Source organism: Lithobates pipiens, unplaced genomic scaffold, assembly GCF_037356315.1.
Source record: "Lithobates pipiens isolate NorthernLeopardFrog02 unplaced genomic scaffold, aLitPip1_a1.2 Scaffold_27, whole genome shotgun sequence".
Lineage (NCBI taxonomy): Eukaryota > Metazoa > Chordata > Amphibia > Anura > Ranidae > Lithobates > Lithobates pipiens.
In genome coordinates, this window is record NW_027507788.1 from 147,537,737 (window position 1) to 147,565,344 (window position 27,608).

Consider the following 27,608-nt stretch of genomic DNA (forward strand, 5'->3'; position numbering starts at 1 on the left):
AATACACTGCCTCACCTTGTTCTGTACATGCTCTGTTGCTCTCTATTTGTAGGCACTACCAAATTTGTAGAGACCGATCTGCTGACATCCTTAAAGCTGAACTAAACCATCCTATTCTGTACAGTCAAGGAAGTTGCCATCTTAGCCTCTGTTTGATCTGCGGCAGCCATTTGAGTTGGACAGTTTGGTTGAGAACATAAGCAAATGCAACAGTTAGCAATGTTCTTTGAAACCATTAAATTGATGGGTTTAGTTCTGCTTTATGATTTACTTCTGCTCAGGGGTTCTGGGCATCAGCAAAATGGCAGCCTCCAGCAAGACGAAACAGGAGCAATGCTGGAGGCAATTTACAGCACACACTCATTTTGGTAGCATAATTATTGTGGCATGTATGTTCCCTGCTAAAGAATATAGATCTGTATTTAACATTCTTGAACTAGAGTAGAATAATACTGTAAAAGTTTCAGCGAAGCTGACCAAAAAAATCTGCAAATGCTTTAAACGCTTGCCGTACACACTGCTCTTCAACAAGTCGAAGCCCATGTGAAGACCTAAGGATCCTGAAAACCCTTATTCTGTCAAATAGTGCAAAAGGTGTTTGGAAAATGTATAGGGAACACAAAAATGTCCTTTAGGAGGAATGCTGGCATGTAAAATCATAGGTGGTTTTTTTCACAAACGAATTCAGCTGTAATATGAATAAACATGACAGAGCAAAGAATAAAAAATACGAATGTGAATCGCTCATAGACTACACTTACTTCTTCTGTCTCTCAAACTCCTGAAGTCGCTTCTGATGTATAATATACTTTGTAACATCTCCACCTTTAGCGAGTACCTCCTCTTTTTCCAGCATCTCTTGCTTTTTAGCTATAGCTGCCTGTGCTTTGTTTCGAGATTCCATGACACGCAGGTTTTCCTGTACAAGATTAGGAAAATGCAATTTATAGACAAAAAACATGCAATAGCTGACCCCCACACACAGTCGCTGTAACTGTGGATAAAAACGGCATGATGAGGCCCCCTATTTATATGCACAATTACATTATTTAACCAATTTGATTCCATCTGTATGCTATGGCATTTGCATTGCTTCTATATCAGTAGAGATGTCCACCTTGGTGCACAGCTTCTGTTATAAAGCCAGTTCATTGTATTGTGTGGATTGATGAAAGCTGGTACATAGTAAAATGGGAAATAAATAGGTATCACACCCCTAGTAACCATCCAGGTCCTATAGTTCATGATCTAGGAAACTGAAACGAGACGATAACTGGTGGCTGCATCTGTTACTTGGTCATGGCAATACAGGGTGTGGGCCAAAACGAATTGAATAACAGTCTCTGGAAGTCTTTTCGGATGCTCGCTCTTCCTGGTACCCCGCAGTGGTTCTTGGTACCTCTCACAAACCTCCATGTCCCTACTGAGTCAAATCATGAAGTGGAGGTTGGAGGAAGGAATCAGAAGACCAGACAGGGGACCAGGAGACCAACACTCCCGGAACTGTCAACTTCTGAAGAGCAGTGGGATAATAAGTATACAGGGAGAGCTTTTATTTACAATTTCACTTTAGCAGCAGAGTCGCTTTAAGTATTAAAGTGGATAACTACTGTGCAGAAAATGCTGCCAATATAGAGGACATGTAATTGTATAAGAAATGCACCGGCAATATACCATACTCCTCCAGACATGAATTAAACCAGCCCCGGCTAATATGTGCAGAAGACGTGATTTCTTCTCCCCATTACTGTACCCGGTTTGTAGATATATTCTTCTTCAGAGAGAGGACAGCCTGCATCCTCTTCTCCATTTCTTCTCTGCTTTTCCTCTCTTTTTCAGATTCTTCCTCGCGAACTCTGTTGGTGTGAATAAATACCAAGTCACATACCTCACAATAAAAACTGGAGATACTGTATGTTTCAATGCAACAACAGCTGCCCATTAGCAGAGCGGTCATTCTGTATTTAAGGGATGTTTCCCTGTTTTAGCATTTATACATTGTAAATAGATTTATCCTTTCACTTCATTTATCTTCCACTGTAGCAACAATCCAAAGAGCACCTCACAGGGTCATTGGCAGTGCACATCCCGAAGCATCTGCTCTGTAACGTTCACCCTCCTAGCTTTCTGTATCACCTACCATATTAAAGCTGGCCATTCATGGCTAGATGGGCTGAATGAGAAAAAAGTAAATCAACATTCCAATCCACGCTATAAAATGGAGCTCGTGACATCATTGCAAAAACCTACAGTGGGTAAAGGAATCACATACTTGGATTGCCAATCTGAAATCCCTTTAGTGGGGCATTGTCCAGTTAAAGTGTTACTAAACCCAGGACTCTTCATTCACTATATCTGGTCTCCCACAGTACACAGAATGTGGAAATGCAATTATTTTAGTAAATATTAAATTCCTTTTTTCACCAGCAGTATTATAGCAGTCTTGTGACTTCCAACAGTGTCTGGATAAAGCTTGAAGGCGAATTTTCTTTCTCTTTCTCCTACGACTGTCCTATAACGCTGCATGACCCCTAACCCTCTGTCTCAGTGCTGATTGGCCCTGTGCTGATCAAATGCAACCACCCCCCCCCCCCCCCCCACCCCCAAAAAAAAAGAAAAAACATTTCTATAGGAATACACCGCAAACTGAGCATGTGTGGAGTGCCTCCCAGGGTTCTGTGCTATCAACAGATGGGCTGGGTCAGTAAAAGAAGGTGAGGATCAGAGAAGACAGGATCAAACAGCATTTTTACAAAATGCAGACGATTGACCTTTTAGGTTCCACAGTGAGTATAGCAAGCATGCTTTACTGCATATACCCACTTATTTTACTGTTGTGGATTTAGTAACACTTTAAGTTGATTTATGCTGCAGTGCACCAGTTAACCGGTCTATAGATTATGTGAGTATTATTGCTGTTGACAGGTGTGGGGACCACTCTAAAGATATCCAGGAGGTGTTTTTACTCCTTAAAGTGTAAAGGGCAATTTGACCTATTGTTTTACTCAACAATTTCCTCAGGTAAGAGCATGGTCTGTCAGATGGTGGAGTCGTGTATGGTTTGAATAGTGGTAGGAGATGACCTGATTTACTTTTGGGTGTGGGAACACATACAGTATCAGTGCAGGCAGCAGTTCTGGAATTTTATGCACTGTTTAGATAAGTGCACAGAGGGTATTTTGGTATATTAGTGTGGATGGAGGACTCTCCGCTGCTGGCTACTGTATTTAGGAACATGAAGCACCCATGGCTGCCTGAATACAGTGACATTGCTAAACAGTGACTACATCTGATAGGATGCTGCTGATTGCTCAAAAATTTTCCACCCAGTTTAGTCAACTTTTGTCCAGATGGGTAGAGTTGCAGGGCCACCACAGCTCAAATTTCAGATGATTGCACCGGAATGACCTGAAATTCTGCCTACGACCAGCCTTAAACTTTCAAGGAACATTTTATTCTGATTAATAACTGTTAGAAACCTCTAAGTACTGGCATTTCTTATATCAGGCCTTTTCTATTTATGAGACAACAGTGGGAGTGCTTGGGAATAGCTCTCCTGAAACAAAAGCAGGGGTTCTCAGAGCACTAGTTTGCCAACAAAAGAAACTGGAATTGGAACAAAAAAATAAATAAAAAATGAAGCACAGAGAGAATAGGCTGTGTACATCTCAAGCTTTCATTCTGACGGGTGTGTACCTTTACCCACTTCCAGTCTGGGCCAATTCTGACAATTTTTCACATACGGTACATGTTAAAATCAGCATATTTTTGCCAAAAAATGTTAAAAACGCTGCATCCGGCATCATTGGTCACAAAGGAAGGGGGAGAACAGATGTAACTCCTTCTCCCCTGTCCGCAAACCCTCCAACAAAATGTAGCAGGGTTCAGGCTCCCCCGTGGAGGAGACCCTTTTGTGGCCTGTAAAAGTGATTGAGCGGCTGTAGAGCTGTTCAGATCACTTTTACATAAAAGTTCAACGCCGGCTGCATATTTTAATAGCAGGAGTCATGCAGTGCAACTATACTCCTGGTATAACTACATGTTCTCAATTAAATATGGGTAGGTCCTAGGGATGGGAAGTGGTTAAATAAATGCAAATTGTATCAATTCTCATATAATTGAGGCGCTTGGCTATAAAAAGCTACTTCTGCAACAATTTTATAAGAACGTAGGAAAAAGAAGCCTGAAGGCCAAGGTTGCGCTCAAAATAAGAAAAGATTATATATGAATACACACATATTATATATATATATATATATATATATATATATATATATATATATATATATATATATATATATATATATATATATATATATATATATATATATACAGCTGCCAGCACCTTTAAAGTCAAATACCAAAACTCATTTGTATAAAATATGCAAAATAGATGCAGCGCTAGTGAAAATATTAGTTGATTTATCAAGTGAAAGAAAACTAAAGCATAGTCCCATTGAGATTCAAGTCCATAAATAACAAGGAGGTGACACCCATCTGTGTTGGTAGAGATGATAAGCTACAGAGGAGGAAATCGTGAAAAATCCCTTATATAAAGTGTGTCCAGCTCCACATCCAGGCGAGTAGATAGCCTGATTACCAGATCGCCATGACCAACCACGGTTCTGTTTTTGACACATGTTGCTGTATTGCTTTCAAGCGGCTTTTATCCTGTTAGTGCAACCCACTCATTTTTATTAAATCCTCTTTAAACAAAATACTACATTATGGGAGCATCCCTTTTTTATGTTTTCTGAGCATTTTTAGTTCTAGCTGCAGTTCCAGACAACTTTAAAGGCCATAGGGAGACCGTTTTTCCCTGAGCTTGGTGAGACTACTGTTTAGTGGTCATGACGATCTGGTAAGCAGGCTATCTACTCACCAGGGAGCTGGACGCACTTTATATGAAGGATTTTTCATGATTTCCTCCTCTGTAGCTTATCATCTCTATCAACTCGGATGGGTGTCACCTCCTTGTTATTTATGGACTTGAATCTCATTGGGACACTGCTTTAGTTTTCTTTCACTTGATATATTTTCACTAGTGCTGCATCCATTTTGCAAACTTTATAAGAACGTTTTTTTTTAGTGATACATCTATCCAGAGATGATTTTTTTCTTCTAGGCCAATGTTCAGTTTGCTGAAGCTTCCTAAACCTTCATGTATGGAGTCTGGTTGTTGAATAATATGACCAGGTATTGAACATTCCAAATTACATTTTGGCAAGATGTATGGGAGACAGGAAATAACTCTCGTATGAAGCAAGGGATTCAAACTATCATTCAACAGTCAGAAAATAATCAAAATGAGTGCACCTGATCTCCGCTGGTTCCCTGGGAAAATACTGTGCAGTGCCTTGTTGTGCTTGGCTCATGCAGTCGATATAAGTCAATATGTGCAGTCGGATTGGCAGCTTGTCAAGCAAGTGTGTGGTAGTCAAGTGAAAAAAGGTACTGTTAGGCTGCTTTCACACTGCAGCGGGAGCGGCGTCGGCGGTAAAGTGCCGCTATTTTTAGCGGCGCTTTACCGTCGTTTTAGCGGCGGTGTGCGGGCGCTAGTGGGGTGGTTTTAACCCCCGCTAGCGGCCGAAAAGGGGTTAAACCCGCCCGCAAAGCGCCGCAAAGCGCCGCTGCAGCGGCGCTTTGCCGGCGGTATTGCCGCGGTGTCCCACTGATTTCAATGGGTAGGAGCGGTTTAGGAGCGGTGAATACACCGCTCCTTCACCGCTACAAAGATGCGGCTGGCAGGACTTTTTTCACCGTCCTGCCAGCGCATCGCTCCAGTGTGAAAGCCCTCCGGCTTTCACACTGGAGTTAAAGGGGCCAGTTTTTTTCAGGCGTTACACAGGCGCTATTTTTAGCGCTGTAACGCCTGAATACCGCCCCAGTGTGAAAGCAGCCTTAAGGATGGGACTATTGGATTGATCATCAGTACTAGTTTACTTGGCTATGTATCCTAGGGGCATCAAGTCTGGCTAAAAAATAGCCTTCTGGGTAGAGTACTGTTCTTACCATATTGTCTTCTACAACAAGTATACACGGTGGGCCAGTGCCATGCCTAAGTGGAGCCTGTGCACATCAAGACTGAAGACTGGAATTACATTTTGTCAGATTAAAGGTGTTTCAAGATTCTGATGATTTCCCGTCAGTAGATCTCACATACATAGGAAGCCAAAGGCCAAACCAACAGCGAGCAAATTATTTTAGAAAAAGTGACAACTCTAAAACCTTGTCATTGTTTCCTTCAGGAACTGAACAGCTTTTTCATGATTCTTCTGTGCATCTGCAACCACTTTACGATACCGTTGCTTCCGTTCTTTCATCTTGCTCATTTCCTGACTGAAATGATCAAAAACGTAAGAAATAAATTCATCATTTTATATTTATCCAATAACAAGGTTGTTTTATCTTCAACCCATTCTTGAAACTAAGCTGTGAGCAAAGAATTGTTCATTTGTACCTGTGTTATTTGATGATTACAGTGTCTGAAATATAAGACTGTTAGGGTTACTTTTAATTAAATACCCTTACAGTCGATCTGTCACAAGCCCCTGCTCCGTCTCCTGTTTAATTTAAGAGCTAGCGCAGGTATTCCCATTGTGACAATAATCTGAAGTTAAGGCTGTGAAAATTAGATAATGGAAGCTTAATACCGTACTTAAAAAAGGGTAAAAAGCAAATACACATAGCACATTTTTAAAATAAACGTAGCTGTTAATTTTTTTTATGTTTTATCTAAAGCAAAAAGAAAAAAAGAACATTGTGTTGTGCAAAACATCTATGCTGCCTGTGAGCTAAGTGCTGAGTAATATTTTGTTGTGGCTTGCTCTCCTTTAACTTACTTTTTTTCTGCTTGTTTTCTGTGCTTAGCCTGAGTCAGTGACATTTTCTCCCTGCGAACCCTCTGGTCTGCCAAGTCCTTGTTCTGTCTGTCCAGGTCTTCTTCATCCTGTTCAAGCCTTTCACGGATATCCTCAAATTTTCCCTGCTCCACTTCAATGTGCCAGAGATCATACCTGTTCAATGAGGACATTTATTTGCACAGAAATTGGATTAAAACACCTTTTTTTGTGTCAAATCCTGTATATTAGAAGTTTCTTCTAAAGTATATGCGTGGTCAAAAACACATGTGCAGTACTATCTCTGCAATGTATGTACATTTCTCTGTGTGCTGCCTCTTTTAAAATGTTGCAAGTATTGAAAGGTACTGCCAGAAACCCAAAAGGGTTCTAACATCCTGCAGTGACCTGACAACACTGCATCTGCTGTCCTAAAATCCTAAACAGTGCTTTTCAAGTTCTCCTAGTTCTCTTCTGCTGGACTACAGAACACTTCCCCCTTTCCTCGTCTTCATAACGTAAAGAGAAGAAATTCTGTAGTCCACGCATTGGAGAACTTAGACACGTCTGGTAATAGTGGGGTGAGTTTACTAAGACTGGTGCACACAGAATCTGGTGCAGCTGTACATAATAACCATCCAAAAGTAAAGCTGCGCTAGAACTTATAAAATACCAGAATAATAATATGACATAATATATCCTGTTTAAAAAAATTTATGTGACTGCAAATAGTGCAAAAATGTATCTAAAATTAATTTAAAAAACACATAAACAGTCCAAAAAAGAGGGAGCGAGACAAGGAGATGAATTTCAGTCCATTAAAGTGACTCCGTAAAACACCCTTCAGGTATATAGCAGGTAGGGTTGCCACCTGTCCGGGATTCACCCGGACAGTACGGGTTTTGAAACATGTGCCCGGGTCTCTGACCACCTGAGACCCGGACACATTATTCATTTCAGACCCGTCAGTGGCTCCCTGCGCGGCCGAGTCTCCTCCATTTCGGGTCCGCAGCAGCGTAGCACTGCTTTATTTCAGCTGCTGTTCAGTGTCAGTGCGGGACGGGAGTCAGACACAGAGGCAGAGGCGGAGCCTCCATGGTGCTCTCCTCCAATCCTCTGGCTGGCTGCAGAAGAGACAAGGAGTTGGGCGGAGCCTCCATGGTGCTCTCCTCCAATCCTCTGGCTGGCTGCAGAAGAGACAAGGAGGTGGGCCGATCTCCGTAGCGCTGCGAGTTCAGCCATACAGATAGTATACAGATAGTATGGCTGAACTCGCAGCGGTCCCGCAGCAAACTCGCACGGGACCCTTTTTTGGGTCCGCAACGGAATCGGATCGCATGGGGGTTCACACCATGCGATCCGATTCCTGTGCGAGTCGGCAGATCGCACTGCGATATGCCGACGGATCTGGGGGTGTCATTAACATAACATTGACACTCCCAGCCGTCCGCATAGGGCAGTGTGAACTGCCGGCGGGAGGTATGCGATGCGGGAAAACGCCGCGGATTCGCGGCGTTCCCGCATCGCAGCAATGTGAACCTAGCGTGAATGTGTGCAGAGATCGCTGGGACTGCAGACAGCTTGTAAGGTAAGTTTTTTTCATTGTCAGGATTTCACAGTATTCTCACCTCTGCTCCCCCCACCATACACTATACATACACCCCTCCTCCACCATACACTATATACACCCCCTTCCATACACTATACATACACCCCTCCCCCACCATACACTATATACACCCCCCTCCATACACTATACATACACCCCTCCCCCACCATACACTATATACACCCCCCTCCATACACTATACATACACCCCTCCCCCACCATACACTATATACACCCCCTCCATACACTATACATACACCCCTCCCCCACCATACACTATATACACCCCCCTCCATACACTATACATAGCCCCTCCCCCCACCATACACTATATACACCCCATCCATACACTATACATACACCCCTCCCCCACCATACACTATATACACCCCTCCCCCACCATACACTATATACACCCCCCTCCATACACTATACATACACCCCTCCCCCACCATACACTATATACACCCCCTCCATACACTATACATACACCCCTCCCCCACCATACACTATATACACCCCTCCCCCACCATACACTATATACACCCCCTCCATACACTATACATACGCCCCTCCCCCCACCATACACTATATACACCCCCTTCCATACACTATACATACACCCCTCCCCCACTATACACTATATACACCCCTCCCCCACCATACACTATACATACACCCCTCCCCCACCATACACTATACATACACCCCCTTCCATACACTATACATACACCCCTCCCCCACTATACACTATATACACCCCTCCCCCTCCATACACTATACATACACCCCTCCCCCACCATACACTATACATACACCCCTCCCCCACCATACACTATATACACCCCCCTCCATACACTATACATACGCCCCTCCCCCACCATACACTATACACCCCCTCCCCCACCGTACACTATACATACACCCCCTCCATACACTATACATACACCCCTCCCCCACCATACACTATATACACCCCCCTTCATACACTATACATACACCCCTCCCCCACCATACACTATATACACCCCCCTCCATACACTATACATACACCCCTCCCCCACCATACACTATATACACCCCCCCTCCATACACTATACATACACCCCTCCCCCACCATACACTATATACACCCCCCTCCATACACTATACATACACCCCTCCCCCACCATACACTATATACACCCCCCTCCATACACTATACATACACCCCTACCGTCCCCTGCTCTATTGACACCATTTACTACCCTACTGACACTGTCCACTGGTTTACTGACATCATTTACTGCCCTACTGACACCGTCCTCTGCTCTACTGACACCATTTACTGCCCTACTGACACCGTCCTCTGCCCTACTGACACGGTCCTCTGCCCTACTGACACCGTCCTCTGCTCTACTGACACCATTTACTGCCCTACTGACACTGTCCTCTGGTCTACTGACATCATTTACTGCCCTACTGACACCGTCCTCTGCTCTACTGACACCGTCCTCTGCCCTACTGACACCGTCCTCTGCCCTACTGACACCATTTACTGCCCTACTGACACCGTCCTCTGCCCTACTGACACCGTCCTCTGCTCTACTGACACCATTTACTGCCCTACTGACACTGTCCTCTGGTCTACTGACATCATTTACTGCCCTACTGACACCGTCCTCTGCTCTACTGACACCGTCCTCTGCCCTACTGACACCGTCCTCTGCTCTACTGACACCATTTACTGCCCTACTGACACCGTCCTCTGCCCTACTGACACCGCCCTCTGCCCTACTGACACCGTCCTCTGCCCTACTGACACCGTCCTCTGGTCTACTGACATCATTTACTGCCCTACTGACACCGTCCTCTGCTCCACTGACACCGTCCTCTGCTCCACTGACACCGTCCTCTGCTCCACTGACACCATTTACTGCCCTACTGACACCGTCCTCTGCACTACTGACACCATTTACTGCTCTACTGACACTGTCCACTGCCCTACTGACACTGTCCACTGCCCTACTGACACTGTCCACTGCCCTACTGACACCGTCCACTGCCACCGCCCACTGCCCTACTGACACCATTTACTACCCTACTGACACCATTTACTGCCCTACTCACACCATCCTCTGCTCTATTGACACCATTTACTGCCCTACTGACACCATTTACTGCTCTACTGACACCGTCCACTGCCCTACTGACACCATACACTGCCCTACTGAGACCATTTACTGCTCTACTGACACTGTCCACTGCCCTACTGACACTGTCCACTGGTCTACTGACACTGTCCACTGGTCTACTGACACTGTCCACTGCCACCGCCCACTGCCCTACTGACACCATTTACTGCCCTACTGACACCATCCTCTGCTCTATTGACACCATTTACTGCCCTACTGACACCATTTACTGCCCTACTGACACCATTTACTGCCCTACTGACACTGTCCACTGGTCTACTGACACTGTCCACTGATCTACTGACACTGTCCACTGCCCTACTGACACCATGTACTGCCCTACTGACACCATGTACTGCCCTACTGACACCATGTACTGCCCCACTGACACCATGTACTGCCCCACTGACACCATTTACTGCCCCACTGACACCATTTACTGCTCTACTGACACTGTCCACTGCCCTACTGACACCATTTACTGCCATACTGACACCATTTACTGCCCTACTAACACCATTTACTGCCCTACTGACACCATTTACTGCCCTACTGACACTGTCCACTGCCCTACTGACACTGTCCACTGCCCTACTGACACCGTCCACTGCCCTACTGACACCGTCCACTGCCCTACTGACACCGTCCACTGCCCTACTGACACCATTTACTGCTCTACTGAGACCATTTACTGCCCTACTGACACTGTCCACTGGTCTACTGACACTGTCCACTGGTCTACTGACACTGTCCACTGCCACCGCCCACTGCCCTACTGACACCATTTACTGCCCCACTGACACCATCCACTGCCCTACTGACACCGTCCACTGCCCTACTGACACCATTTACTGACACTGTCCACTGGTCTACTGACACTGTCCACTGGTCTACTGACACTGTCCACTGCCCTACTGACACTGTCCACTGCCCTACTGACACCATTTACTGCCCTACTGACACCGTCCTCTGCACTACTGACACCATTTACTGCCCTACTGACACCGTCCACTGCCACCGCCCACTGCCCTACTGACACCATTTACTGCCCTACTGACACACTCCACTGCCCTACTGACACCATTTACTGCTCTACTTACACTGTCCACTGCCCTACTGACACCATTTACTGCCCTACTGACACTGTCCACTGCCCTACTGACACCATTTACTGCTATACTGACACCATTTACCGCTCTACTGACACTGTCCACTGCTCTACTGACACTGTCCACTGCCCTACTGACACCATTTACTACCCCACTGACGCAATTTACTGCTCTACTGACACTGTCCACTGCCCTACTGACACCATTTACTACCCCACTGACGCAATTTACTGCCCTACTGACACTGTCCACTGCCCTACTGACACCATTTACTGCCCTACTGACACCATTTACTGCCCTACTGACACCATTTACTGCTCTACTGACACCATTTACTGCTCTACTGACACCATTTACTGCTCTACTGACACCATTTACTGCTCTACTGACACCATTTACTGCTCTACTGACACCATTTACTGGTCTACTGATACTGTCCACTGCCCTACTGACACCATTTACCGCTCTACTGACACTGTCCACTGCTCTACTGACACCATTTACTGGTCTACTGACACTGTCCACTGCTCTGCTGACACTGTCCACTGCTCTGCTGACACTGTCCACTGCTCTACTGACACTGTCCACTGCTCTACTGACACTGTCCACTGCTCTACTGACACTGTCCACTGATCTACTGACACTGTCCACTGATCTACTGACACCATGTACTGCCCTACTGACACCATGTACTGCCCCACTGACACCATTTACTGCTCTACTGACACTGTCCACTGCCCTACTGACACCATTTACCGCTCTACTGACACTGTCCACTGCTCTACTGACACAATTTAGTGCCCTACTGACTGACAGTGTCCAATTTTAAGGTAGGCTATTGTAACTGACATTTCTTTTATTAATCAAATCATATTTTATGGGTACACTAAATGCTTTTGTTTTATTTAATCATGCCCCTTTAAGTCCCTCCACTGTTAATGCAATTTGGCTATAGCAACTGTTCACTGTAGCACACTTCATTACTACTCTTTTTGGGTAACCCAAGGTATTTTACAATCCTATAGCGTGTACTACAAAAAAATTGCCATGCGCCGTGAAAATGTTCGGGTTTGGCTGGAAGAAAAGGTGGCAACCCTAATAGCAGGTGCACCCAGAGAGATAGGTTCATCCACCACCAGTTTCAGTAAGGCTTACCAGCTGACAAGATCTCTTTTTAGGGAGATCATACAAGCTTGCAAACGAGACAATCACTCCTGGTCCCTTTAATAGGCTTTGCTGGCGTCTCCAACTCCTGTACCCCCTTCTCAGAGCGTCTCCCGTTCCACCATAATCATTTGGTAAGATAAAAGAGAAAGGCTCCCATAGCGTAACTCCATATAAAATTTTAATCCGAACGTAATAAAATAAAAGAAACAAACTCACAGATTTCCAGCTGAACACAAGCGTGTGTATAATCACGAGCCGGCCGGCTCTCTCCTGTTTACACTGTTTACACTGCCCGCCCTTCCTGGTCAACAGGGAATGGCGGTGACATCAGCACGCCGCTCACCCTACGTCGTTTCGTCAAAAATGACTTCTTCCTGGAAGAAGTCATTTTTGACGAAACAACGTAGGGTGAGCGGCGTGCTGACGTCACCGCCATTCCCCGTTGACCAGGAAGGGCGGGCAGTGTAAACAGGAGAGAGCTGGCCGGCTCGTGATTATACACACGCTTGTATTCAGCTGGAAATCTGTGAGTTTGTTACTTTTATTTTATTACGTTCGGATTAAAATTTTATATGGAGTTACGCTATGGGAGCCTTTCTCTTTTATATTACCAAATGATTATGGTGGAACGGGAGACGCTCTGAGAAGGGGGTACAGGAGTTGGAGACGCCAGCAGAGCCTATTAAAGGGACCAGGAGTGATTGTCTCGTTTGCAAGCTTGTATGATCTCCCTAAAAAGAGATCTTGTCAGCTGGTAAGCCTTACTGAATCTGGTGGTGGATGAACCTCTCTCTCTGGGTGCACCTGCTATATACCTGAAGGGTGTTTTACGGAGTCACTTTAATGGACTGAAATTCATCTCCTTGTCTCGCTCCCTCTTTTTTGGACTGTTTATGTGTTTTTTAAATTAATTTTAGATTAATTTTTGCACTATTTGCAGTCACATTAATTTTTTTAAACAGGATATATTATGTCATATTATTATTCTGGTATTTTATAAGTTCTAGCACAGCTTTACTTTTGGATTATTGTGTATTGTGGGTATCTCACATTGTGTTGCGGCAAGAATTTATAATTATTAGTATTATTATTATTTTAAATCTTGTCTCACTGGCACAGGGTTTTTTTGATTATTTAAGTATTTTTTGGACAGCACTGTTTTCCAATGATTTTTTAGGTACATAATAACCAATCAGCTTCTAACTTCAGTTGTTCAATTAATCTTCAACAATAAAACCTGGAAGTTGAATGGTTACTATGTGGAGCTAAACCAGATTCTGTGTCCATCAGTTTTAATAAACCTGCCCCACTGTGTCAATTATTTCACCGCGCTGTGAACCAAAAAAAAAAAAAAAAAAAAAAAACACAACATGCAAGACAATAATAATAGTAGTGTTAGCCTCTCCGCAGCCTACTTATTAATTGAATCTTGGTAAAATTAGAAATCTTTAAAGTTCATAGATTTCAGAGGTGCTGGATATCAGAGTGTCTATAATTGATAAGTGCCAAACAGTTCCAACAAAGAAACGGGGAATGGTGAAGTTGGTGTTAAAGAAAGTTAAACGTGCAGATCTCTCACTTCATGGTTCACCCAAAGTGCTTCACTGAACCCCGACTCAGATAATTTTGCCTCACATAAATTGCTCGGCAAACAGTGCTTGGATTATACGCTAGTCCTGATATATCATCTGGTTCATGGATGTTCCCACACACTTCAAACACTACCCATTCAAAAGTGCTCAAATATCAAAAGAGCTCCCATAGTGCATTACCATAATAAATTATTAAAATGTATTGACCATAAAAAGCTACTCACAAACTAAATTAAAAACATGAGCATGCCACATCACAGAATATTGGACTACTCGACACACTCACTGCTGGGATGGCGCGGTCGGCAGCCCCTCTGTGATATAATGCACCATCTCGGCAGTGACTTGGAGTCTGGAGTGTGTCGAGCAGGTGAGACGCCGATATACCAGCTTATTTGGAAATGTGGGAAAGATTGATTAGCAAGGATTGTTGCTTGATCTTAAGATTTGTCATGCTCATGTCTAATTTATTTGTAAGAAGTTTTTTATGATTAATACATTTTAATAACTTATTATGGTAATGCACATAACACCACCCCAAGCAGGGGCTGCAGATGACTGGTTTCCCTACTCCTGCACAGACATGCAACAAGCATTTTCCACTCTCAACCAGACACAAGGAACATTCTTTGAGCTTGGTTTTTGTTGTTTTATTAGGGGTAATAACTTGGATGGGGAATAGGAATTATGGGATACCCAGCTTGACTGAAGCAAGAACCAGGAACAACTTTCTCCCTATATACAAGATCTTGAACTGTCCTTCTCAGACACTGACAGTCTCTGAAGACCCTTAATGACTAAGTCCCTTAGAAAGTAGTGGGGGGGCGAATTCGTGAGGCGGACTTGAATAGCTGCTGCTTGAATCCGCTCCGCATACCTCGGGCGCATTAATATGCTTCCCGCTAGTTGCTTTACGGCAGATTCCCCTCTAATTGGGCACTGGAGGAAGCCGACCCACAGCTGACCATAAAGCCACTATGGGTCTTTCAGAAAAACACAAGACAAAGGCAGTAGAGGATCCAAAGTCACAACGGCGCCAGCAGCTCAAGATGGCACTGAGCCCACAGAAGGTTAACCCTGTACGCAGCTCTCCTGTGGCTTTAGAGGAATACCCCGATAGTCTCCACCAATTCCCCACAACCTTCCAGTCCCAGGAGGAAGATACAAGAGGTATCTTGGCTGGACAAAATAAAAGAAATAGTGAGGGAGGAGCTCACTACAGTGTCTAAACGGCTCACTTCAGATATCTGGGAGCTGATGCTCATCCCGCTCTGAAACTAGGCTGGATACTGCTACTACTGTCCTAGATGCCCATGAGACAGACCTGGAGGAGATGCAAAGTGAGATTGCCTCTTTGCGCATTCAACTGGAAGAAGCAGAGAATAGGGCCCGCAGGAGTAATATCAGAATTCGGGGGCTCCCAAAAATTATCACTGATTTGCAAGGCTCCATGCTGGCCCTGTTGCAGGAACTGGTTCCCTCTATCCCTGCAGGCAGATTAGAAATGGACAGAGTGCATAGAGATTTGACTCACAAAAATCCGGATGGCCCACCGCAGGATGTTATCCTGAAATTGAACTATTACCGCACTAAGGAAGTGGTGATGCAGACTTCCAGATATTCCCATTCCCTAACTTTCCAAGGCCATCCCTACCAAGTTTTTCAGTTGATCTATCCCAGTTGACTATTCTGAAACGTCGGGCTCTAAAACCCCTCCTACAGCTCCTGCAAGCTCAAGATATACAATATCGGCGGAGTTTCCCCTTTAAAGTCTCATTTGACTATCAGGACTCCCATTATGAGGCCACGACATTCTGGGAACTCTGCATTCGCCTACAGTAGATTGGATTGGATGTACCTGCTGAGCTCCACTATCAACCAGCTGCGCCTTGCAGAACCAACGCACCACAAGATCTACTTCAGTGGGATCGGCATGTCAAAATCACAGACCGGACTCTTAAAAGTCGCAAGCCTTGCAAGTCCTTCACTTCCAGGCGTTCCAAACAGTGGGCCACTGCTGAACCTCTCTGATGCTCACTTTGGCTCTTGATCTTTTCCCACCAACAGAGGTGGTTTGTGGTTGGGTAATATACAATCTTGAATTCCAGAGCCGATTTCCCGTACAGGTTACTCTTGAGACAGCTGGTTAGTGGTTTGCTCCTGTGTTTACTGTTTTTTCTTTTTTCCCTCTGTTTTATAGCTGTCACAAGTTATTCTGGACTTCTTCGGATCAATATCAACGTTACATATTTTCCAAGGGGGGGGGGGTTTGGGAGTTATCTAGTTTAATTTGCATATGAGTATGTTACAAACAGAGTTGTTACTACTACCTACTGCACAGCATTGCAGGATTATTATCTTTGGGCTGTTGGCGTTTCCCTCGTTGCAGTGAGGTCTAGGCCCAACAAATTTGTGGATTCTTCGACTCCCATGGGGACTTTCCCTTGGGGCTGTCCATGCCTGGAGGGGGGGGTGCTGGGGGCTGATGTGACATAGGATGAAGTGCGTCTGAAAATTCAAGCACTTTAGCGCCCTGGGCCTGATGGTTTTATGTCCTTATTCTATAAAAAACTACTGAATATAGTAGTCCCTCGCCTACAACCATGTTCAATAGTCTAAAGAAAGGTGAACATTTCTCTGCGTATATTTTACGGGCTTCAATAGTGATGCTTTGGAAACCTGGCACAGACACGCAGTCATGAGTTAATTTTTTCCCAATTTCTCTAAACTCCTTACCAATGTGCTTGCTAGGCGCCTGAACAAGATTTTGCATCAACTGGTCTCAAAAGATCAGAGATCATGTCCCTCTGAGTCAGGCCACTGATAATACACGCCGTACGTGCCTTCTAACCCATGCAGGGTACGCTCCGTTCTAACATGAGGGGTATAGTGCAGCAGCTCAGCCACACTATACCCCTCATGTTATTGTTCATGGACATTCGGAAGGTGTTTGACACCTTATCTTGGGAATATCTAAATGAAATCCTCTGTAATAGAGGCCTGGGTGATCCCTTCCTACGCTGGGTTAATACGTATGAAACCCCTAGATTTCCCATGTCCCGTGGCTTGCATCAAGGCTGCCCATTGTCTCCACTTATCTTTATTATAGCCCTTGAACACCTGGCGCAACATATCTGCTTGAATTCCAATATCCGGGGGTTCAATTGGCTGGAGTGCATCATAAACTGACGGTGTTCGCCAATGACGTCTTGATGTACATCACGTCCCCTCATACCAGTCTTCCGAATTTATTCTCACTTTTACGCGGTTTTGCCTCCTTATCGGGACTTCAAGTTAACCAGACTAAATCCTGTGCATTGAACATTTCATTGTTAGACTCCCTATTTGGGGATCAACTTAACATTGAGCCATCGTTCATTATATATAGCCAACTGCCCCATCCTTATTAGATCACTTATCCAACTATTGGAATCCTGAGATAAATCTATGATTTCTTGGATGGGCCGCATCCACTCCGTCAAGAGGACCCTTCTCACAAAACTTTTGTACACCTTCCGAGTCCTACCGGTTCTAATGCCCTCACATGTCCTACATACTTTGCAATGTCGCATCCTTAAAATTTGTCTGGGGATCAACAAGGCCAAGATGAAATCAGGCAGTGTTGTACAAAAAGCAGCGTGCTGGTGGCTTGGGAGTTCCAAATTTTTGACTATACAGTTTCAGGGTCTTGGCAATCTTCTTATAGCTTAGGCTATCTTTATGTAGTGCAACAATTCTTTTTTCAGATTCTCAGAGAGTTCTTTGCCATGAGGTGCCATGTTGAACTTCCAGTGACAAGTATGAGAGACTGGGAGCGATAACATCAAATTTAACACCCCTTCTCCCCATTCACACCTGAGACCTTGTAGCACTAACGAGTCACATGACATGAAAATGGTTAATTGGGCCCAATTTGGACATTTTCACTTGGGGGTACACTCACTTTTGTTGCCAGCGGTTTAGACATTAATAGCTGTGTGTTGAGTTATTTTGAGTTTATTTTCAGCAAATGTACAACGTTTAATGAGCTGTACACTCACTATTTTACATTGTAGCAAAGTGTCATTTCTTCAGTGTCACATGAAAAGATATAATAAAATATTTACAAAAATAAATATGAGATACTGTATATTTTTATTACTTGAGTTGCATACGGACCCACCAGGAATGGACTGGATACACCAGAGGGAATGATTATCTTTGAGGATAACATTTATCTATTTGCCTGTTGATTTGTTCAATCTGGTTAGTGCAATATCCTACCAGCGTGAGGTGGAGCACGTTTGGTGGTTTGGAGCATGTCTATATTGTATTCACTGGGGAATCATTTGGTGATTGGATTCACATTAAATGGACTATTAACATGAAAGCACGGTCATTTCAGTGATTGGGACTGTATGGTGTCTCAATAACATTGTAAAATTGCCTGTTTTTTTCCCCATTGTAGGTTTAATGAGTTACACTTTGGGCTAGCGCCTTTTTTCCATTGATAATTTTTATAATATTGGTTCCTGTTGAACACATTGTTTATGTCCTATTAGGATTTACATGTCACATTATTGGTTGTTGTCACAACTAATTTTGCCATATATTGCATATGAGATGCACCGTATTTTGATTTCACGTAATAAGGTTTTTTTATGACATATATTGGTTTTGGCCCTACTATTACTAAGTATTTTTATGCAGAGGAAGGTGAGCGCTGCACAATTTTTTATTGTAATTTACTTTATAATGCACTTCCTGCAACACTCTCTCCCTTCTTTGTTCCAGTTTAGATTTAGCTGCACATGTGCATGGTGCAATACATATAGCGACTTTGCTCCTGACAACCGATCTTGCTAAACAGTGTACATGAATGATTGATCTGACAGTTTGTATTGTTTCTGAACAACGCACAGTGAAAAAGACAGGCATCTTTTGGAGCAGCTTTTTTCAACCAGGGTGCCCAGGCATCCTGGGGTGCCTTCAGGTTTCTTCAGGGATGACTTGGCAAAATGCCTACAATTGTCCCAAAATTATATACAAGCCAGCGGGTGAATCAAGCCAGCCTTTTAGTTGCACAAAACCACATGTTTGCATTGTACATCATTACAACCTTCCACCTGCCAGTGTCCTAACAACCAATAACGTCTTTAGTTGATAAGTTGGATGTTGGGTACATGTTTGCCCCTCCCTTGTCCCTCTCCACCAGCACTAGGGTCACATTAGCTGAGTGAAGGAGAGAAACTGAGAGAAGAGAAAAATTGGAGTATTAGTCAGTGCCAGTGTGCAAAGGTGTATTTGCTTTGGAAAATTAAATTGCCTCTAACATTGGGTATCCTATGGGTATGGGTATCAGAATCGGGTAACTTGAGATTGTGCAGAATTTTAAAGATTGCCTTGACTGAAAAAAGTTTGAGAAACACTGGTCTAGAGAATAATAAGTAATGACACATCTAACCATCCTTGATTAGCCAGGACCCTCCAGAAGCTTATTTCTAACTCAGAACATACTGTACCGCATCTCATAATTGGTTAACTGAGTCACTTTGCAAAAGACCCATGCAACCAATGTGTACAGAACATCTATTCATAAAACATTAATTAATGTAAAGGATGTCTGCAGTAATTAACAACAAGAAACAATATGCTGCCATGAGAGCTCGAGTAAAAATTCTTATCCAATTTTATGGTTTAAAAACATAACAAACTTTGCATATTAAATTTAAAGCAAAGCAATCAATCAATTTAAACCTCTTTAAAAATCAATGGCTACTGCCAGAGCTGCCTGCTAGGGATTTATTCTCACATCCTTTTGCGTCTCCAGGACAGGATATGAAGTTAAATCTACCCTATGGGACACATACAGCAACATATATACTGACAGGGGTGTTAAACTTTCTCTACTTCACCCAAAATTTAAAAAAAGAAAAAAAGGTTGACCTCGTATATTGGGGAATTTAAAAGACATTTGAGCATTACAAGAGTCGGTCCTGACAACTTCCTAATCCCTACTCTCCCCACTCTTTTCTTGCCTAATTTTCTAACTTTTTAATGTGTCCTTATTCCCACGCCTCTCTTTTCCTTCTTTTATTACATCATAATTATAATGACGTAGCAGGCTTTTTCTCTCACTTTTAGTTGTTATTGGCACTACGTTCTTTCGAGTTAGAACTACTATTATTCACTCTTTGTTTTAAATGCTCTGCTATATTCACTAGCACCTTGTTTTGCTATTAAATTCATTACCTTGTATCTGTTCCATCTAAGACTTATTTTGACCTATCACTTTGCTACAACTGTACGTGTACTACACCCTTTGTCCTTACCTGACTTGTAAAAATATTTGTAAAATAAAAACAGAGATTTGATTGCATTTCATTGCAGGATTCCTACAAAGTCTACTGTAACTGGCTCAACCATACAGCAGGTGGACTCACTCATTATCTTTCAGCATGTTGGCAATCTTTGACTCCACATCTTCCTCGTTGATCAGCTCACTGTTCAGCCTCTTATGAAGCGCCCGAAGACGGAACACAGCAGCCCTGCAACATAAAGCAATGATTAATTGTGCTAAATTAGTTTAAAAAAAGCTCCAGGCCTGTATAATTTGTTTTTGCAGACACAACGATCCAACACTTTTACAAGCCACACAAAGCAATCTGGAAATATAAGCAACTTTTAGGCTTGTATTAACGGGCTTATGTTGTTGGCATCATTTTGAGATGTTTGATTTGTTTTGGAGATTATTCAGAATTTACAGACAGCTGCAGCTGACCTTCTTATGACAAGAAATTAAACTGGATTTAAGTCAAATCACCAATGGAAATTTATCAAATGGAAACTGCTATTGCCTGCTGCAAGTGCACTTGCTCCAGAGTTAAGTAAATGAGATAAAGCTTCACTTTGCAAAAAAAGTACCCAATCACAGGCAAGGAAAATTAAAAAAAATTGCATTTTTGCTTGTACATGATTGGATGGTAGAAGTCAGCAGAGCTTCTGCTCATTTACTAAGCTCTGAAGCAACTGCACTTGCAAAGTGCACAGTCTTTTTGCCTTTAGTAAATTAACCCAATATGGGGTTATTTACTAAAGGAAAATCCACTTTGCTCTGCAAGTGCTCTTGGAATTAAAGTCGCTGTAGATCCGAGGGGGGCATACAAGGAAAATAAAAAACAGCATTTTAGCTTGCACATGATTGGATGATAAAATCAGCAGAGCTTCCACTCATTTCAGAGTTACCCCTTATATTTAGAGTGACTGCACTTCCAAGTGCACTTGCAGTGCAAAGTGGATTTGCCTATCGTTAATAACCCCCATAGTTTGCTAAAGCAGAGTCTAGCAATCTATATTTTTTTTGCTCATACAACACTGCTTTGACCTTTTTTTCCTCTTTTTTTTGTATCTACTGCTGATCTCCAGTAGCCTCTTACAGCAACTTTCTGTCTATATGCACTTGCTCTATTGCCGGCTGCAAATATTATTCTGGACCAACCTCTGGGTATTGATGACCACAAATCATGACTGTACAATGTATCTCCACATGGCCACTTGTAGTCTCCACTACTGGCACATGTGAAATGGTGACAACATTAGAGCACAACTGGGAGATGGCAGGAAGTATTCGAACAAAGTCCTTCATAGCTGTATTGCCAAGTAATATTTTAATTAATGCTATAGACTTAAAATGATTGCAAAAAACTTGTGAAACGTATATTAACAAGCTAAAGCTTATATGGGATTTTAGGGATTCATTTTAAATCCACCTAAAGAAGGCGTATGGGAATAAAAAAAAAAAAAAAAGTTACCTAATAACGTCTATTTTGCAGCATTGGTGTCATGCTGCAGCTGTCCCATGTCAGCTCTAGTACACAGAATTAGTATTTATTCATTCAACCCAGCGGGCAGGACGAAAAAAAAAATTAAGAGCTGGGGAGGAGATCCTGCACGAACAATCCGATGTTAGTACAGCGATCTCCCCGCTGAGCAATTGTGTTCTGACAGTGGGGCGGCCCCCCCACCATAACACACCGTCCAGTTTCTTTAGAATTGGTTGCCGCCTGATATTCAGCCTGTGTGTACAGGGCTTAAGCTTGAGAACTGAGTGATCACATAACTGCTGATTGCTCATCCCTTGGTCTTCTTGGAGCAGAAACTGTCAGTCATCGCTCTCTGCTCCAAAAAGACAGAAAGCTGAGCGATTAGCAGGGATGTGATTGCTCATTCATGTGATTGCACTGCTCCTCCAGCACTCACTGGAGCACCTGATTGGAGAGGGGGTGGGCACAACTGGCTTTGGCTCTAGGTCACAAGCTGAGAGCTTGAGCCAGCTGTCAATCAGGCAGCTGGTGGATCCTGACAATATGGTTGGGATCCTTCTAGGGCCTGGAATGGCTCGGTGACATCAGCTGACAATAACACTGACTCTGGGTCACAGGAACCCAAAAGTAAGTGCATTACAGTAACCCAGAAGAGAAGTATGACCAAAATAATCTTTGGCCATACTTCTCTTTCAAAGCATAAAGATTGAGATTATTGAACATGCCCATTTCTGGCTGGTATTGTCCTCTTACTTATTAACACTACAGAAGAAGGGTAATTTATGAAGACCGGAACAGACAAAATCTGGAGCACCTGTGCATTACAACCAATCAGTTTCTAGTTTTCATTTTCAAAACTTAACTGAACAAGGTGAAGATTGATGCCGATTGGTCACCATGTACAGCTTTTCCAGATTCTGGATGCTTTTAGTAAATCCCCCCCCCCCCAGTTTTTAGAAATAATGGTCTTTTTCTGTATATAATGTAATGTGTTGACTGTCATCCTGTGTATTGTACAGTTATTATGTCGTTTTCTAGCCCTGACTACACATAATTGAAGTAGAAAACAAACAGTATCCTGGTTTTACATTAACTAAAATCGCGATTGAGTTTTATAAATCAATGTATGTATGCAGCAAACATTGTGTGAGATGTACAGTAACAGATTGTTGTGTTTCCCTAGCAGTATATTGTACAAAGCCCCATCTTACCTCCAGAGCGATCTATTCCGACAAGATAAAGCAGATGCTGAGGCTAAATATGTGTTGTAGCCCAGGACTTCAGGGATATCTTACATCACCTGTAGCATCTGTTTGTTAGTGGGGAGCCATGACTACAACACATGTTTAACACTGTATTTATTCACAATTTACCGGGCCATAGGCAGACACCGTTCAAAAGAATATTTGAGATCTGCCTCCCCTACAAACTACTGCAGAGCACTTCATGCAGCGACCCCCCTTATTTCTGTGAAAGTACACATGGGGCGTGTTCAAGGCAACAAGTGACTCCTTGTCTGAATAAAACAAACAACTTATTGGTTGATATTTACTGCCATTCGTCCCCTGTGTTATCTAATAATCAGTAGGAATGCTTGAAGATGTCACCAACTTAGCAAACAAATGATGCTGAATCATCAGCCTTTGAGGATCAGCTTTTGACAATGGCCTTTCTTTTATATACAGCATAAAGCTTTACATTACAGTGGGCTAGAGACAAGTCGGGGGGCTCTGGTGCTTCTGTCCATCAGAAAGGTATAAGAGATCAATGAAATAGTTACTACACATAATTACTGCTTGAGGTGCCTCAGCAAGTAAACTGATTTAGGGCTCAAAAGGAAATCTATATTCACAACAAACATCTTCATTTTAGAACATTAGTATTGTAATAACACTACAAGCAGTAGTTATGTTTAAGACTCCAATATAAGCCTACTTGAAAAATCTCCTTTCATGTTGTGAGTTCGGCTTATCTGCTGCCCATCTCTTTCCAAAACTTTCTGGATTCCCACATACCTTGCTGTTTAATTTCAGCTTCTAAGTTTATTTGTACTAACACCAGCATTGGGGGCTATTATTGCAGCCACTGGCACCAATGTTGGGTGTTATTGCTGGGTTCCCTGACACCAATATTGGGTGTTATTGCTGGGTTCCCTGACACCAATGTTGGGTGTTATTGCTGGGTTCCCTGACACCAATGTTGGGTGTTATTGCTGGGTTCCCTGACACCAATGTTGGGTGTTATTGCTGGGTTCCCTGACACCAATGTTGGGTGTTATTGCTGCGTTCCCTGACACCAATGTTGGGTGTTTTTCCTGGGTTCTCTGACACCAATGTTGGGTGTTATTGCTGGGTTCCCTGACACCAATGTTGGGTGTTATTGCTGGGTTCCCTGACACCAATGTTGGGTGTTATTGCTGGGTTTCCTGACAACAATGTTGGGTGTTATTGCTGGGTTCCCTGACACCAATGTTGGGTGTTATTGCTGGGTTCCCTGACACCAATGTTGGACATTAATATTGCATGCACTGACACTAATGTTGGGGGTTATTACTGTGCTCACTGGAACCAATATTGAGGTCTATTATTGCACTTGCTAACACCAATGTTTGGGGTTATTACAGAACTCACTGACACCAATGTTGTTTTTTTTTACAGAACTCATTGACACCAATGTTGGGGGTTATTACTGAACTCACTGACACCAATGTTGGGTGTTATTGCTGGGTTCCCTGACACCAATATTGGGTGTTATTGCTGGGTTCCCTGACACCAATGTTGGGTGTTATTGCTGGGTTCCCTGACACCAATGTTGGGTGTTATTGCTGGGTTCCCTGACACCAATGTTGGGTGTTATTGCTGCGTTCCCTGACACCAATGTTGCGTGTTTTTGCTGGGTTCCCTGACACCAATGTTGGGAGTTATTGCTGGGTTCCCTGACACCAATGTTGGGTGTTATTGCTGGGTTTCCTGACACCAATGTTGGGTGTTATTGCTGGGTTCCCTGACACCAATGTTGGGTGTTATTGCTGGGTTCCCTGACACCAATGTTGGACATTAATATTGCATGCACTGACACTAATGTTGGGGGTTATTACTGTGCTCACTGGAACCAATATTGAGGTCTATTATTGCACTTGCTAACACCAATGTTTGGGGTTATTACAGAACTCACTGACACCAATGTTGTTGTTTTTTACAGAACTCATTGACACCAATGTTGGCGGTTATTACTATACTCACTGACACCAATGTTGGGGGTTAATAATGAATTCAGTAACCTCAATGTTGGGAGTTATTACTGAACTCACTGACACCAATGCTGGGGGTTACTGCTGCACCCACTGAAACCAATACTGAAGGTTATCACTGCATTTACTGACACTAATGTTGGGAGTTATTGCTGTAAAAAAAATGCAACCAATATTGAGGATTATTATCGCACTCACTAACATCAATGTGATTCCTGTACTGGCTCAGCCTCCTAATACTCCTCCTCTCAGCTCCTCTGTAGTTCAGAAAGCAGTCTCTGTGAAGTTCACTGCAAGTGACCACCAATATGGGGGAAGGGGGGTTAATAGTACTAACGCCAGCCCTGGGGGCTATTATTGTAGCCACTGACACCAATGTTGGGTGTGATTGTTGTGTTCACTGACACCAGTGCTGTAGTCTATTATTGCATACACTGACACCAATATTGAAGGATATTACTGCACTGGCTAAGAGCAAAGTTGGAAGTTAACCAGTTCCTAACTGGCTCACGTGTATTTACGGGGGGCAGAATGGCTCCCCTGCGTGATACCCCATACGGGAACGGGGTTCCATTAAGAGCCGCCAGTGGGCGTACATGCGCCCGCTGCACGTGGCCAGCGGTCACGATCACAGCCAATCGCATGCACGAGCGCCAGCACAGGGAATTGTGTGTGTAAACACACAAATTCCTGTGCTGTCAGAGGAGGCAGATCATTTGTTCCTACTACATAGGAACAGCCATATGTCTCCTCTCCTACTCAGTCCTATCCCCATACAGTTAGAACACACTGATGGAACACACATTTAACCCCTTTATTGCCCCCTAGTGTTAACCCCTTCCCTACCAGTGTCTTTTAAACAGTAACTTGTGCATTGAGCACTGATCCCGGTATAAATGTCAATGGTCCCAAAAACATGTCAAAAGTGTCCGTCGCAATACCGCTAAAAATCTCAGATCACCACCATTACTGGTAAAAAATGTAATAATAAAAATGCCATAAATCTTTCCCATAGTTTGTAGACGCTGTAACTTTTGCACAAACCAATTAAAATACGCTTATTGTGATTTTTTTTTACCTAAAATATGTAGAAGAATATATATTGGCCTAAACTGATGAAGAAATGTGTTTTTTAAAAACATTTTTGGGGATATTTATTATAGCAAAAAGTAAAAAATATTGTTTGTATTTTTCAAAATTGTTGCTTTTTATATATATATATATATTTTTATATATATATATATTTTTATATATATATGTATAGCGCAAAATATAAAAAAACACAAAAGGTGGTCAAACAGCGCCAAAAATCTCTATTTGTGGAAAAAAAAAGACTCAAATTACTTTGGAGTACAGCATTACATGATAGCGCAATTAGCAGTTAAAGCGACGCAGTGCCAAATTGTAGAAAGTGCTCTGGTCAAGAAGGGGGTAAAACCTTCCGGGGCTGAAGTGGTTAATATTGCATTCACTGACACTAATGTTGGAGGTTATTACTGTGCCCACTGGAACCAATATTGAGGGTTATTATTGCACTCATTAACACCAATGTTTGGGGTTATTACTGCACTCACTAACACCAATGTTGGGGGTTATTACGAAACTCAATGACACCAATGTTGGGGGTTATTAATGAATTCAGTAACATCAATGTTGGGAGTTATTATTGAACTCACTGAAACGTTGGGGGATGACTATCGCACCCACTGACACCAATGCTAAGGGTTATTTTGGTTGTGTTCACTGACACCAGTGCTGAAGTCTATTATTGCACCAACTGACACCAATACTAAAAGGTTATTACTGCACTCACTGACACCAGTGTTGGGGGTTATTACTGTGCCAACTGGAACCAATATTTAGATTTATTATTGCACTTATTAACACCAATAATTGGGGTTATTACTTCACTCACTTACATCAATGTTGTGGGTTATTAATGAATTCAGTAACATCAATGTTGGGAGTTGTTATTGAACTCACTGAAACCAATGTTGGGGTGTTGACTGACATCAAGGCTGGGGATTATTATTGCGTCCACTGACACCAATGTTGAGAGTTATTAT

General features: G+C 43.1%; 1 protein-coding gene across 5 annotated transcripts in view; it reads right to left on the reverse strand.

Annotated features, from left to right (window-relative positions):
• Positions 1-27,608, reverse strand: part of CFAP74 (cilia and flagella associated protein 74) — a 284,293-nt gene that overhangs the window by 237,175 nt on the left and 19,510 nt on the right. For 4 of the 5 annotated variants that reach the window (XM_077457647.1, XM_077457646.1, XM_077457645.1 and 1 more), the window contains exons 6-10: positions 20,913-21,017; positions 6,843-7,016; positions 6,229-6,339; positions 1,754-1,856; positions 762-919 (exon numbers count right to left, since the gene is read on the reverse strand). In XM_077457647.1, coding sequence (XP_077313773.1) covers positions 762-919; positions 1,754-1,856; positions 6,229-6,339; positions 6,843-7,016; positions 20,913-21,017 — 651 coding nt within the window. Of the gene's footprint in view, positions 1-761; positions 920-1,753; positions 1,857-6,228; positions 6,340-6,842; positions 7,017-20,912; positions 21,018-23,503; positions 23,580-27,608 lie in introns of those variants that run through there. The other variant, XM_077457648.1, reaches the window with a different exon arrangement.